The sequence below is a fragment of the Prinia subflava genome, chromosome 5, assembly GCF_021018805.1.
Source record: "Prinia subflava isolate CZ2003 ecotype Zambia chromosome 5, Cam_Psub_1.2, whole genome shotgun sequence".
Classification (NCBI taxonomy): domain Eukaryota; kingdom Metazoa; phylum Chordata; class Aves; order Passeriformes; family Cisticolidae; genus Prinia; species Prinia subflava.
The window spans coordinates 5,887,252-5,901,461 of record NC_086251.1 but is presented as its reverse complement, the minus strand read 5'-3'; the positions used below and the strand labels follow the sequence as shown (position 1 = coordinate 5,901,461).

Sequence of the window (14,210 nt, the reverse complement as noted above, 5' to 3'; positions counted from 1 at the left end):
AGGTCTCCAGTTCTCTTCCATCCCTTCAAAACTAAACCAACAAGTGTCCTCCACACCCTAGCAAGCCATGTGCCCGAAGCATTTTTCTCTCAGAAGAAAAAAAAGCAGAAGGATGCATTTGCTGTCAGTTACCCCAATGACACCTGATGAAATCCGTGAGGTTATTCAGTTCTAAATGGGGACAGAATTTGAGCAGAAATTAATTTTCAGACACCTGGGAATTTTTCAGTCTGTGTCTGTTACTTTCTGCAGGCAAAATTTACTGTATTTACTTGATTTTTTCAATTCCCTGCTTGCACCTGCTGGTTTCAGTTCAGCTTTAGGGTTTCCCCTGGCAGCTGAGAGGCTTCTTTTCCTTCTAGAGGCCATAATGAAGGTGAAACAGGCACATGCCAGGTCTGTGTTACATCAGGAGAGGGTGCTCAAAGCTGGAAAGCAGCTAGGATCCTCTCCCTTCAAATCCACACTTACCATGGCCACACTGAAACTGCTCTTTTTCATCCTGCAGATTTGCTGACCAGCTTTTTATAGCTCTGCATTACAAATATTAAAAAAAAATATTTGGTACAGAAATAAAAACAAAGCTTGACTAGCAATGGGGTGAAAGAGATTTCTTGTATCTACCTGAGAGTTGAACTTCTAAAAGAACTTGAATGTCTTTGGGAGTGTAAGGATGCAATCTTCAAAGCACTTAGACACTTAAGCTGATCCAATTTTCTAAAAACATTTCTATCAGCACATTTTTCTGTCTTAAGCAGATGTTTATGAATTAATGCATTTGTTGTACAAGGATGCAAAAACTCTGTCACTCTTCCCAGCCTCAGCAGATAAACCAGCCCAAACAGATGGAGTGCAAGCTCACATGGACTTGAACTTAAAAGGTTACATTTTCTTCTTGTTCCTTACACATTTTTCTTCATTTCTTTCCAAAAAAGACAGGAGTCAAGAACACAGGATCTGGAAGCTTTAACAGGCAATAGCTGAGCTCTGCCTGCTGCCAAGTTTTATTCTTGTGCTGTTGTGCTTCATCTCACAACAACCACCGCTTCAACAGACACAACATTTACCAAACATCACCTCCTTTGAAATTAAACACCCATAACCCTGAAAAATACCAAATCCCATGGCTGTACGCACTGATGAGATCTGAGAGGAAACAAAGACTGGTTTGATGGGACCAGTCCCATGCCAAGAGCATGGGAAGCACCCTGGTGAGGAGAAGTAAAGCCCCAAGAGGTGAAAACAGGTTGCAGTCACAGGGAGCTCATAATCAGTGTGAAATCAGCAGAAATCCAGAGTACACAGCAGCAGGCAGACAGCACGGCACTGGCAGGAACCACACATGGCACAGACACCAAGGAAACCCAGCAGAGGAGAAGCACTCCAGCTTGTGCCCACATCAGCAACCCTCCAACGAGCAGCACCAGCACGGGGGGCAGGCAGGCTCGACCCTCAGCCCTGCTGGTGGCCAGAGGTGTTGGGCTGGCAGTGAGCAGCTGCCAGAGCTCTCTCTGTCCTGTGGGAAATGCTTCCTGGACATATCCCAGAGCTGCTGGAGGGAGTCCTTATGTGGCAAACACTGGGCACACTGCCCACCCTCCACTACCACACTGTAATTGCTGGCCAAACAGCTTTGCTGCAGGAAGTAGGAAAAGCTTCCCAGGCCCTGGGCTTGACTTTGAGCACAAACACAGCTCCTGAAGTCCAGGAGGCCAGGGCAGCATTCCTCAGAGACAGGAGCGCAGGACTGAGGGCAGGAACACTGGGACAGGGACATGTATGGCCCCAGAGGAGAAAAGCCTCCCTGGGAATCACCATGTGCTCTGATGTTCCTGCAGATCCCAGCAGTCACTCTTTGGTTTCTTTCTCCAGGAGCAGCACAAATCTTGTGCTGATAATCAGAAGATGCAAATGGACACAGCTATGCTTTTAGCTGGAGGAAACCAGCCCAGATTTTGGCTGCCAGCTGGGGGAAAAGATTGGTTGATGGGAGGTGCAAACCTAGACAAGAGCATCAAATATTTCCTTCCTTCTGCTACCTGGAAACAGTGATGACTTGTCACTTGAAGACAATATCTCAGGAGCTCTTTTGCCTGACCGATAGCAGATAGACAGCTAAAGTACTGCACAATTAGTGGGTTTATGATATAGAAAATTGATGAAAAATCATTCAGTAAAGAACATGTGATCAGTCCTTGTTTACCAGTGACAAAGGAGACAGCAGGTCCCGAGCATGGAACCTCCTGGCTGGCAGGACAAGGGCCTGGTGGCACATTCCAGCTGCTTGTGCTGGGAGAACAGAGCGGAGCCAAGCCCTGAAGTCAGCCCCTGCATGGTCACGGGAGCACCTGCAGGGTCAGAGAGACCTGCTGACACCCTGCTGCAACACCCCAAAGGGAAGAGCCAAACAACACTGGACTGTGCAACTCAGCTGCTCCTGCGAGCTGGGCTTGCTGCTGCCAGGCCAGGTCAGCTCTGCTGTACCTGCAGCCACTTCAGGAAAGGCCATGTCAAGGGACCCAGGGGGAACAGGCAGGGAGGTAGAAAAACTAAAAGCTTCACCCTGAAAATCCCAAGTGATATTCCAAGGTCTCACTAAAGGGTTAAATTAGCTATAATATCTTCTGGCCTTGTTTGCTGTATTCAGAGAAGCAGGACAGATAACCTCACCCTTCTGCATTCCAGTTTTCCCCCTGAGTAGAAAGATGGGCTTCATGTCAGCCGAGAAGCTGAGATTGCCCCATTTTTGGGGGTATGTACCAAATTTCAGTTATAACTCAGAGTCATCTGTTCCTGCATCTGTGTGGGACATGTTGACTGTCACCTCTGCTGCTGGGGGTGACGAGCTCTCTGAGGCAAAGGACACTCCCAGCCCTTGGTGGTGACTGTCTGTGTCAGAACCTTCTTCCTCCTCTTCCTCATTCTTCCGCAGATCTTGGTCACTGTCATCACCATCATCATCATCATCATCTGCTGCATTGTCCTCAATCACTTCAACCCTCTCTCCAGCCTCGGGGTCCACGTCAGTCTTAAACCACACAGCTTTGTAGCCATCATCTGCCCCGTGCCTGTCTGTTTTGAGGATTGACTTCACTTCTTTCTCCTGTCCAGCCTCTTCCTTTTCTTCCTCTTTCTCGTCCTGGTCAAAGATGACAGTGGAAGCTATGGAGCCCTTTGGAAGGCTCTCCATTTCCTCTGCACTAGAGGAGTGCAAGGCAGGTGCTGGCTGCTCTGGCACAGGAGTCTCTGCCTGGACTCTGTTGGTTTCTGATGTCTCATGCTGCTTGCTGCTCACATCTGGCTGTTCATCTTCCTGGTAATACTTATTCTGGTGACCCTCAGAGATTTCCTTGGAGAGCTAGAGGAGGAGAGACAGGAAAAGAAATGGGGGGCAAGAGCGAAGAGGTGGCTGCAGTGACTGAGCTCCTGCTCAGGAAAGTCCAGCTTGGTTTGCAGTTAGAGCTATTTGAAGCCAGGGAAAGATGCAGATCCCTGGAAGAGACATTTTCTATTGGCTCCATTTCTGGAGTTTTCTCAGATAAATGGGCTTGTTCTCCAGGAGGGCTGAGCACCAGCACTGCACATGCGGTGGTTTGTACCCACCCCATTCTGCAGTGGGGTTTCCCTCCCTCAGGGTGAAGAACTTTTGTTACCCACCTGAGCTATGTGCTCTGCACTCAGGTCTAGGCTCCTGGAGGGCCCAGCTTATGGCACACAACCTCTGGTCAGGCAAATTACACCCTAAACTTACCAATGACCAATCTGCCAGGGACCTGAGGGGTCCAAAATTAAATAGCTCAGGTGCAGACAAGTGTCTGAGCCCAGGCTCTGGGATCAGATATGAAGGGACTCTCCTCCCCTTTGACTATGGAGGATGAACAGTGGTTTATGCCACAGACAGGTGTTTTTCAGAGACCATCCCTGATGTGTGCCACATTTATTCGAGACTTTCTGCTCCATGGAGCTGTGGTGCTCTCCTTACCATGTCTGCTCATGATCCACCACACAGCTCCAGCCTCAGGGGCAGAAAGAACAGCAGCAAACACCACCAAAGTGATGTCACCTCTGCAAACTTCGTCTTGGGAGTGATTCACCACCCTGACACAAATGTGTGGTACTTGGGCAGCCCATCCATACTTCAAAGCTTCCTCAGATCCCACTTTCTAACTCTTAGAAGTTGAGGTACAGACCAGGCACTGACCTTTTTCTTCATCAGGTGTTTGACAGGTTTTTCATACCATCTACTGGACTTCCATACCAGCACTCCAAGGAAGACTAAGGCAATTAACAGAAGTGCTGCTAATGTGCCCCCTAAGACAGCCATGTCCTGAGCAGAGTACATCTTGTCAGAAGGGGTTACAGCTGTGAGGAAAACAAACCAGTGTTTCAAAGCTTAAAACTGGCAGGCAGCATTTTCCAACACAACTCTTCCCTGTGGGAGAAGCTCCAACCAATTTTTGAAAGGCAAGGAAGCATACTGTGCTGCAGAATGTAACAGCAATATATCTGATACCACAGAAAATCTTTTTTTTCTGTCCTAAAAGCAGAGGGCTTCTTTTTTTATTACACAGAACATTGTAATTTCCAATAAATTCCATGAAGTGGAAATAGCAGCCATTTACAGGACAGTGACTTTTACCCCATGATTTAACTAAATTAATAAATACCTGACTGCATCAGGCAAGAAGATGCTACATGGAGTAAAGCCATTTAGTTCTTTGACTTTCCCACTTCACCCTTTTACACCTGAATGCAAAAATGAGCTTTGATTGTACATGTGTGTGAAAATGCAAAGCTTCTTTTCATCTGGAACATCCCCTCCAATACAGATGAGCACATCAAAATTACAAACAAAGAAGCAGAATAGGAAATGGGAAAAGCATTAGAAAGTCCCCAGGACAAGGAAACCTTTCCTGCCCTTTTGCAGCTATAGCAATATTGCCCAGTCTGCTCAGGGGCAGCCTCTGCTTCCAGCCACTGGTCGGTGTCAGCTATCAGGAACACCAGACTGAAAAGACACTGCCATCCTCAGCTTCGCTTGCTGCTGCTGGTGGGATTCTTTAAGTTTCCCAGCTTCATTTTGCAGTGTAAATGACTCTCATTAATGATTAATGAACCAAAGTTTTGTTCTCCTGCTGACCCGTTTATGGTAATGGCATTGGAGTATTCCCTCTGTATTGGATCCTGCCCTCAGTTTATCATTAACACCTTGGCAAGGATTTAGGACCTCCGTGAATTTTTGCTGCTTAATCCTGTCTGCTGGGGAGCCACAGCCCACAGAGAGTCACAGAGCTGTGTAATTCTGCATTGCTTTGTGTGGCTTAAGCAGCAAGGGCAACATTTCAAAGTTGCCCAGAAGTGTTGGTACATGCTTGGAACATTTGTAACTCTGTGAGCTCACTAATGGACTAGTTTTATGCTCTGTTTTATGTGCCCTTAAATGGGGTTTCAGTGACTTTTAGCTGTGAAGTGACACTTCCTTAAGGGAATCCAAGCTTATACTCAGGAGCCCACTTGTTTTTCCCACCCCACATTGGTGGTGATGAGAGGGTGAACTGATGGAACTTCCATCTCATATCATCGTGTAGAATCCAGTGGAGTCTGGGCATTGTCTGCCCATCCTGAGATAAAAATTCATTGCTATCAGTTCATCTTAACTCAAAGCAGAAGAAGTTTCATGAACTTCAATCCTAGTTGAGTCATTTCTCAGCAGTATGGAAGTGTGAGCTGTTTTTACATCAACAAGGTTCAGCAGTAGCTGGAGGGTGACATATGAAGCCTCATGTCTCTCATTACTCATGGGCTGTTTCTGCTGTAAGACCATAAAATCCTGGTGTAAAAGATCCTGACCTGAGTAGAAATGCCTTGGACCATGGGCAAGCCTGGCTTTGGGTGTGCCAGCTCTATTCTGCCAAAGACAGGAAAGAACATTGCAGTTTTCTCTGTGTTTGGCTAAAAAGGAGCAATGATGTGTCGAGGTCTCCTTTGTCATGATAAGACATCCTGGGTTATTTCCCAGCATGAACAAACCCCAGGTTTAGCTTTGGAACAACAAGAAAAGACACTCCAATACACAGCACCACTTAAAGTCTTAGGAGGCTTTTTGAGGCATGTGGTGACTACGCTGTGAGGATGCTGTTGGGGTATTTTCCCTCTTAAAGCCACCACAGAACCTCCTGTAGGGTTGGGATTGGCCTTAGCCCAGGCCCACAGACTTCAGCAGGTGACCCATCAGTTTGCCACAGAAATAGAAAAGACTCCCCAGAGCAGAAAACAGAGACACTCCCTCCCAGCATACCTGTGGCAAGGGTGACCTCCACCACAATTATGGTGCTTGCCTCCTGCAGGCTCAACACATCTTTTCCAACAGCCTAAGGGAACATGGGAAAGAGATGGTTCAGGGACTCCCAGATCTCCAGCTCACTCTCAACGCCTGTGGGGGGAGCTTTGAGGAGAAGGCACCTAGTCCCTATCCTCACCACAGCCATTCACTGTGGCTGGACAGCCTGGTCAGGGGAGAATGAGAGCTCTGGAGATTCCCTGCCCTGGGGGTGGATGAGCTGCACCAGATCCCTGCTCTGTGTCCAGTTCCCAGCAGGGCAGAGCAGTGGTTCTGAGGCAGCGTGGGGCAGGAGCAGCAGGTGTTGGCACCTCTCTGTGCCTGCCCGTGGAGCTCCAGCAGTGCTGTGTTCAGTTCAGACAGCTCCACAGGGCACGGCACTGTGCCAGGCAAGCCTTAGGCAGGCACGTGGACAAAGGGAACATCCAGTTTCTTACAAGTCTAAAGTTATTGACTGCTTCCTTTGACCCAAGCAAAAACAGGATTTGAATTCCTCCTTCTTTCCACGTCCCTGACAAAATACCCACGAAAGCTGCCCTACCTGGATGGTCACAGTTCCTGGGGACTCCAGCACCGTGTTGGTCAGGACGAGCCCGTCCCTGGTCGCGATGAAATCGGTGCTGTTTTTGAGGTAGTACTTGATGTTTGGGTTGACTTTCTGAAAGGCCAGAGAGTGGGTGATCAAACCACACTGTGCTTCACATGCATCTTCCCAACAACCACATGGCAAGATTTGTCCAAAACACCTGAGACACGAGCAGGTATGGAGAGTAATAAATAAACCTGGGCTGAGCAGGTGAGGAAGGCTGAACTCAACTCGTTCACCCTGTTGCTCAGAGGCCAAGAATGTATGACAAAAACATAAAAAAAAGAAATCCCAAGTCTTAACACAGCTTGTGTTGGCAACTTCAGTACTTGCCCAAGCAAAACACACCTATGCAAGTGATCTATGTGGGACTGGCTTTGGAAGAGGGGAGCCAGCAGCTTTTCCCCATTACACCACACCATCAGCGCTTCTGGTATCTGTGGAATTTCCAAGGGAATATAACATGGGACTCCAGAGGACAACATGTGTTTGGCTCTCCCCACCTCCCCTTCCTCATGTTTCCCGATCCTGCTTTAAGCCTGAAGCAGTGAGACAGAACACAGAGCACTTTTAGTTTCTTACATCAGGGAAATCCTGATCCATTGCCGTTATCACCAGGGGGGTGGAAGGATCTCCTGCTTGGTAGACGAAGCTTCTCCGGGGCAGCCCAACAAACACCGTCCCGTTGTAGACTCTCTTCTCAAAGTAGGGTGGAAAATTGCTTTTATTGATTACCTTGATCTCTACAGTGGCTACAGAGTATTTCCTTATGTTGCTGACCTGGGTGGCCTGGAGAGAAAGAGAGAGAGATGCCAGACTTTTGCCCCAATGAGACACAAAAGGATGGGCTCCATCTGAAGCCCCTTGCAATTCCCAACTCAGCAGAAAGTGCCCAGGGTGAAGTTCCTTTGCTGTCACCACCCACACCTGAGGGGAAACTCTTAACTGCTGCAGGAGCTTCACATATGGGTTAGTGCAAGACACATGTCAAGCAGTGGGCCCTTCAAAAGGGAGGAACGGAGTAATTTTTGAGGTCACTGGCTCCTGTCACACCCAGGCTGCTGTTTCTTGGAAATCCAGCTGTGCTGGGTAGTTGACTGTAATGTCATCACTTACCATAACTTGCAACAGAAAGGAATCTGGGGAAGTCACTATTTTGTTCATGGTTAGATTCCCTGTGTCTGCATCCACTGAGAACACTTCACCTGTATTCCCTAGAGAAAATGGAAAGACCCTTCAACCATCAGAGTCCTTCATAAAATGATCCAGAGCTCACAGACCCATTCTTCCACATCTTTGTGAAAATACCCTCAAGGAATTTTCCTTGGGAAAATACCATTTACCCAAGGAAAAATGCTGTTTTCTTAGCCTTCCTTGCTGCTCCAAAGACCAGCAGTGCTGGCCAGGGATGCAGAGGGACACATTAGATGTATGTGAACCCAATTAAATGAGGTAGGACAACAAAGCTTTGCTTTTCCAATGCCTAGGCCCACAGATTACCAGTCTAAAGTATCATAAATGCCCAGAGCCTCTGGTGCAATTTGAGGACTGAAAATCTCCATTCAGTTCTTGGTCTTCTCTGGAAATGCTAATTTCTCTCTCCTGATTACAAAGGGATTCTAGATACAAACCTTGTATTTATGTACAGGTAGAAATCAGATTCCTACCTCTGTGTGGGAATCATAAAAGTACCTATGTTGTAAGATAAGCAGATTTTTTTAGTTCTCTTCCTCACCCTGAGATACTGTGGGCTTTCTGTTGACAAGGATCTGAGTCACTGACTGTGCGGAGGAAGGCCACACACCATCCAAATACCGGTGGAATTTAATGTTCTTGAATACATTTGATATCAGGAGGATATTCACAACTGTGGTGCCATGAGGCATAATAGATAAAGGGAGAGGAATACTCCACCTCACCAGTATGACTTTTGCCTTGATCCTTTTGGAATCAAGACTAAAACAGGGCAGATGAGATAGAGGCAATGTGCTGCGGGAATAGAAACAAAATTCTGGGCAATTAATAGAAATTAGGCTGAAAATGTGGGAATTTTAGGTTCAGTTCAAAGATTGCATGAAAGTAGCATGACTAGATTGATAAAATTGTATCTAAAAGCTTAAAGATAAAACATGTCTCATCTCACAAAAAACCAAAGTATTTTTGAAGCAGGTTTAATTGAGATCGATCTGTGAGACTTTAATCCTTTTTTTTCTTCTCTCTGTACAGTCTGATTCTTCTACTTAATCAACAATGCTTTGTGGCTCTAGTTACGTTTCTGTGACAGAAACAGAGGGGCAAATCCCAGGCCCTCCCTCAAGTGCTCTTGGCAGGTAGCACCGGAGACACGAGCCATGTCCCTTGTGGAAGGTGACAAGGTCAACTCACCCCCAACAATGCTGTACACGATCCTGTCATTGATGGTGTAGTCAGGGTCAACAGCATGGATGGGGCCTGGCTCCAGGAGCAGCGGGTCCATCTGCAGCAACAAGGCAAACAATCACACACCACAGTCCCGGATCAGATCGGTGACTGGAGCTCTGCCAGCCCTGTGCACATCCTGTGGCTCTGCCTGGCCACAATGGGATTTATTGCTGGGAGGTGTCTGTGACAGGGTGGGGGTGAGACAGCCTTGAGCTGGTGTTCCAGCTCTTGCCTCTCCTGCGATGTGCTGTAGGAGTAGAGGTGCTGCTTGGGGTGGGGGGATGGTGAAGGCTCCCTCTTCTGCTGAACCATGTGTGTCATACTGGAGACCAGCGCATGGAAAGCTCATGGAAATGGTTCAGTGCTTCCCACTAGGAGCAGCACCGGGGATGCTGCCTGAGCCCTCCTGCTCACCGACATCTCGGAAATGTTGACCCTGCCGGAGTAGGGGCTGCTGATGCAGACGCTGGAGTCATTGTGGAGCCGGCTGCAGGGCAGGAACCAGGGAGCCCGGGTGTCACTCTGCTCGATGGTGATGCTTATGGTTGCTGTGGCCGTGTTGGTGGGGTCGGGGCTGGCCACAGGCCTGTCCTGCCCCCAAGGCAAAGCACAATCGTGAGACACAAGGTTCACTGCCAAAACAAGGGCCCAGTGGCCTGGGGCCCTTTAGCCATTGTCACTCCATTCTGTTTAATTAGCAATTTATGTGAGAGTAGCTAAAGCAGTAGGTTATCCTGTTCTGCTGACAAAGGTGGGCTGACTGCAGCCCACTGGAATTAAGGAGAGGGAAGGGTTGCTCTGAATGCACCCCCAACCAGTCCCCACCCTCTCTCCTGTTATCCCAGAGATGTTTCATCCAGTCATCCTTCAGGTAAGAGGGACCAGGCAAACGAGGCACTCTGTTCTTCCCAAGCCACTTACCCTTGCATACAAGAGCAACGTTGTTGAATGAAACTTGTCGTAGTCCAATGCTTTTTGTAAATAAATTTCTGGGTTATTGACTCCTCTTATGGCGAAATAACCATCTGTGTCCTGGCAAGGGAAAAGGAAAAATCCTGGAATGGAGTCAATCACAGACATTCCAAATCCTGCTGATTGCTGTCTGTGTCATCCCAACTGGACCTTTAATCCTGAGGTCCTGGATGAGGAGCACTGTGGGAATGTCTGATCTACTTAACCTTTGGTACTGCACACTGGAGTTGTCTGGCTTGTCAGAAAGGTTTGTTATTGTGAATGAATTTCCTCTCCCAGATCTCCTGCTTTAACTGCCCACCTGCTCAGCAGCTTCTGGATGAAATCTATCACCTCATTTATTTCCTACATTTAGCAAGTTGCCAACAACCCTTGATTTTGGATCCCTAGTACCCAAACAATCTCACTTCCATGTACAAAAAAAGGTCAGAGATGATCAGATGATCAAAGATGTTTGAGAGCTGGCAGGATCACCCACCTTAGCCTAACACTGCTGGACTTTGAAAGAAGCTGTAAAGCTGAGTTGAAGTATCATGTGTTGCATTTTACTCTATAACCTTCTGCACTGGCTTTGGTTCTCCTTTAATCTTATGCCTCTGAATTTCTAAATACCTCTGGATTGACACCAATGTGAATGCAAAGTCTGATCCCAGAGCTGAAAAACTGTTGGTTTCTGTTCACAGAAACTTAAATTCCCTGAGGATATAAATGTAACGGAGGCACTGTCCGCTCTCTCCACAATGCTTCTCAAAAATGCAAAAATACATTTGGTTTTTCTCTTGAATTTCCTTTTGATTTTAGTTCACAGCCAGCCCTTGTGCCCTAGGCTGGCGTTGGTTTAACTGTGTGCACAATCCATGTCCTGTGCTGCTGTTGCAGTTGGGGCGAAGGCTCCTTTTCCCATCAGGCTCAGTGCAATTCTGAGCTCCCTGGGGTACAAAGGTCCCCAGATATGTTTACAGATCATGCCAACAAGCCTTCCCTGAGTCATTACGGCTCTGAGTATCCTAGATGAAAGTTTAATCTGTACACTGCATTAAAAGTGTGAGCCAGAAGAGAATTCAATACCTGCAGCATTGATGGCCATGTTCTGCTAACCAAATCAATGTTTGGGTTTTGTAAAAGTTGAGAGAGCTAAATTCAGTGACCTTCTCCTCAAAACTGGGGCTTTTCTGAATCCAGCTTCTCCAGAGCTACTGTTTGTCCCCACAGATGCTCACCTGCACTGTGGTGGTGAGTTCATAGTAGATGGTGTCCAGGTCAGCATCACTAGCACTTACTTCTTCACGGGCTACAATGGCTGTGTCCACTTTTGTGTCCTGGAAAAACACATAGTTCTTGTCTGTGTGAAAGGGATTTAAGTCCTCTCCCTGCTGACCCTTCCTCAGTCCCACAGCACCCAGTGGGCAGTGCCCTCTTACCTTCCAAAACCCCCTTACCTCTGGGACATCCCTGCTGAGGTTTGGCTGTGCAAACACGGGGCTGTTGTCGTTCTCGTTCAGAATGGTGACCAGGATTTCCAAGGAATCGCTCTGCAGAATGGGCAAATCAAAGAATCAAGGACAAAAACAGACTGTTGGGGCCGATCCTGCTTTGCAGAGTGACCAGAGGGGATGGTGTGAGCATGGGGGTGGATAGGGCTGGCGTTTGCAGCCAGCTCACATCCTGGGGCAGGACTGTGGGCTCTGCTGCCACCTCCTCCCCACTGGCAGAGCCTTGGTGCTCTCTGAGGCTGTGAGAACAGGACGCCTGTCCACAAAGAGAGGGCTATCTGCCCATCCCAGAGAGAGGATTAGGAAGAGCAGAGGGAAGCAGGTGCTGCCTGTAGTGCCTTGTCCCAGGGCTCAGTGGTGGGAGAGCACTCACCTGGCCAGCAGGATCCTTGCAGGTCAGGTACAGCAGCAGCACGGGGTCTTTCTGCATGAGAAACAAAGCCACTCACAGTAGAAGCAGCCCAAGAATACAAACTCTGGCTAAAGCAAATGAGCCAAATTTGTGCTTTGCCGGATCAGAAATGCTGCTGGGCTTTATTTTATTTTCAGATGTATCTAATTTTCCTTTCTTTCCTTAATGCTGGAATGTTGTTTATGATGATATCAAAGCAGCCCCATCTTCCTGGTGCTCTCCCTGCAATTCCTGTAAGGTTGGCAGAGCTTATCTGCCATTATCTCTCATCTCAGGTGAATTCAAACAGATTTCTTTTAAAATTGAATAAATCAGAAACATTCTATGCAGCAAGTACAGTGGCACCTGCGGGGTGTTAATTCTGGTTGTTTTTTGTTCAAGTAAAAGTGGGTTTTTACATTGAAAGGGAACATAAGGATGCCTGTGTCTGTATACAGACCATTCCAGGGAGCTAAAATAATTTAGCAGCAACCTAAGTGAACACAATGACCTTTTATACTGCCTTTTTGCTTCACACCAGATGACAGAATCCCAGAATGATTTGGGTTGGAAAGGACCTTAAAGCTTGTCTCATTCCAACCCCCTGCCATAGGCAGGGTCACTTTTCACTATCCCAGGTTGCTCCAAGCCCCATTAAGCCTGACCTTGGACACTTCCAGGGATGGAACAGCCACAGCTTCTCTGAGCAACCTGTGCCAGGTCCTCACCACCCTCAGAGGGAAGAATTTCTTCCCAATATCCCACCTAACCATGCCATCTGGCAGTTTTAAGTCACTCCTCCTTACCCTGTGATTCTAGGCCCTTATAAATGGTTTCTCTCCATCTTTTTTTGTAAGCTCCCAAACTCACACAACTGAAATAACTTATTTCCTTTAGAAACAGGTTAAGAATCCCTGGAAGCCCAAGACTCTAGGTGCAAACTCATTGCAGCCCAGCATTATCCACCCATCTTTGCAGCCTGCCAGCTAAAGGCTTACCTCATAGTCCACACACTTTGTCAGCTGCAGCTCGGAGCCCTCAATGGTGAAGAATTGGCTATCAGGGAAACTGGGATCAATTGTTAGGGTGAAACCTGGCTGCACGTGGATGGTAGTCACCACATAAGGACACTTATTTTCAGGAACGCTTGGTTTGCTGTTATTGACAGAACATCCTGGAAAAACACACAAATAAGATGCAAAATTACCCAAGGATTCACATTGTGAAGGAGCTGAGTGAGGGCTGTGGTCACAAGCTGTGGAGCAAAGGTGTCTTGGAGCATAGCAACCTCCCACCTGTAACAGGGCTACCCCTCCCACGGGAGACATTCCTCAGAGACATGGGCCTGGTGAAAGAGCTTACCTGGTTCCTGTGCCGAAACCTGTGCCAAGAGGGGCAGCAGAAGGAGCACAGACATGAGGAGCCAGTGAGGAATAGCCATTGTCAGCTGCCAGCTGCTGAAAAAAATCCCTTTTTCCCCCTAAGCTGATCTTCTCCCTGTTCTGCCCTGTGCCCTTGTGTGCGTTCACCGCTTTATGGCATCGGGAAACACCGGCTGGCTGTGGACTCCCGTGGTTCAACCTTTGCCTCTTTGCCCCATTGGATGACTTATTGAAGGATTTACCACCCGTGGAACACGATGACACATAAATCCTTGCTGCTTCTTTTTTTTCCCTGGATCTTTCTTACCCTAAACTCACTATGGCAACAAGGATACATTTGAAGCAGTTCAGGATTCAGAGCCAAGCCCTTGCCCAGCTGAGCATGAAGGACAAGGGCTGATACTTAGGAAGCTGCTTGTGTACTAAAGTCTCTCCCACAGGGAAGGGGGAAAATTTGATTTCTGGTGTGCCAGAGATGGGGTCTGTATCCCAGAAGGTGAGCAAGTGGATCCCAGCAGTGACAAGGCTCACCTGCAGTCCAGGGAATGCCCAGCAACTTTGTAGGGAAAACATATTTCCTTCTACTGGTGGCTGCTCCTTGTAGAGATGCTTCCCAGAATCTCCT

At 47.7% G+C, this 14,210-nt stretch overlaps 1 protein-coding gene across 1 annotated transcript; it reads right to left on the bottom strand.

The window, feature by feature from the left end:
• Positions 1-1,072: 1,072 nt before the first annotated feature.
• Positions 1,073-13,644, bottom strand: CDHR5 (cadherin related family member 5). Its single transcript, XM_063397299.1, has 15 exons — positions 13,566-13,644; positions 13,202-13,377; positions 12,724-12,726; positions 12,186-12,236; positions 11,759-11,851; positions 11,540-11,638; positions 10,269-10,379; positions 9,762-9,938; positions 9,312-9,402; positions 8,043-8,140; positions 7,509-7,715; positions 6,882-6,998; positions 6,299-6,371; positions 4,202-4,362; positions 1,073-3,358 (listed from the first exon to the last, which is right to left on the bottom strand). The coding sequence occupies exons 1-15, from the start codon at positions 13,642-13,644 to the stop codon at positions 2,771-2,773; spliced, it is 2,124 nt and encodes a 707-aa protein (XP_063253369.1). The 3' UTR covers positions 1,073-2,770.
• Positions 13,645-14,210: the final 566 nt, after the last annotated feature.

Coding starts and splice junctions, on each gene's coding strand:
- CDHR5 (XM_063397299.1), bottom strand. CDS start 13,644: ATGGCTATTCCTCACTGGCTCCTCATGTCTGTGCTCCTTCTGCTGCCC. Junction 9,403..9,761: donor TCAACATTTCCGAGATGTCG/GTGAGCAGGAGG, acceptor TTGTTGCTGCAG/ATGGACCCGCTGCTCCTGGA. Junction 8,141..9,311: donor CGTGTACAGCATTGTTGGGG/GTGAGTTGACCT, acceptor CATTTTCTCTAG/GGAATACAGGTGAAGTGTTC.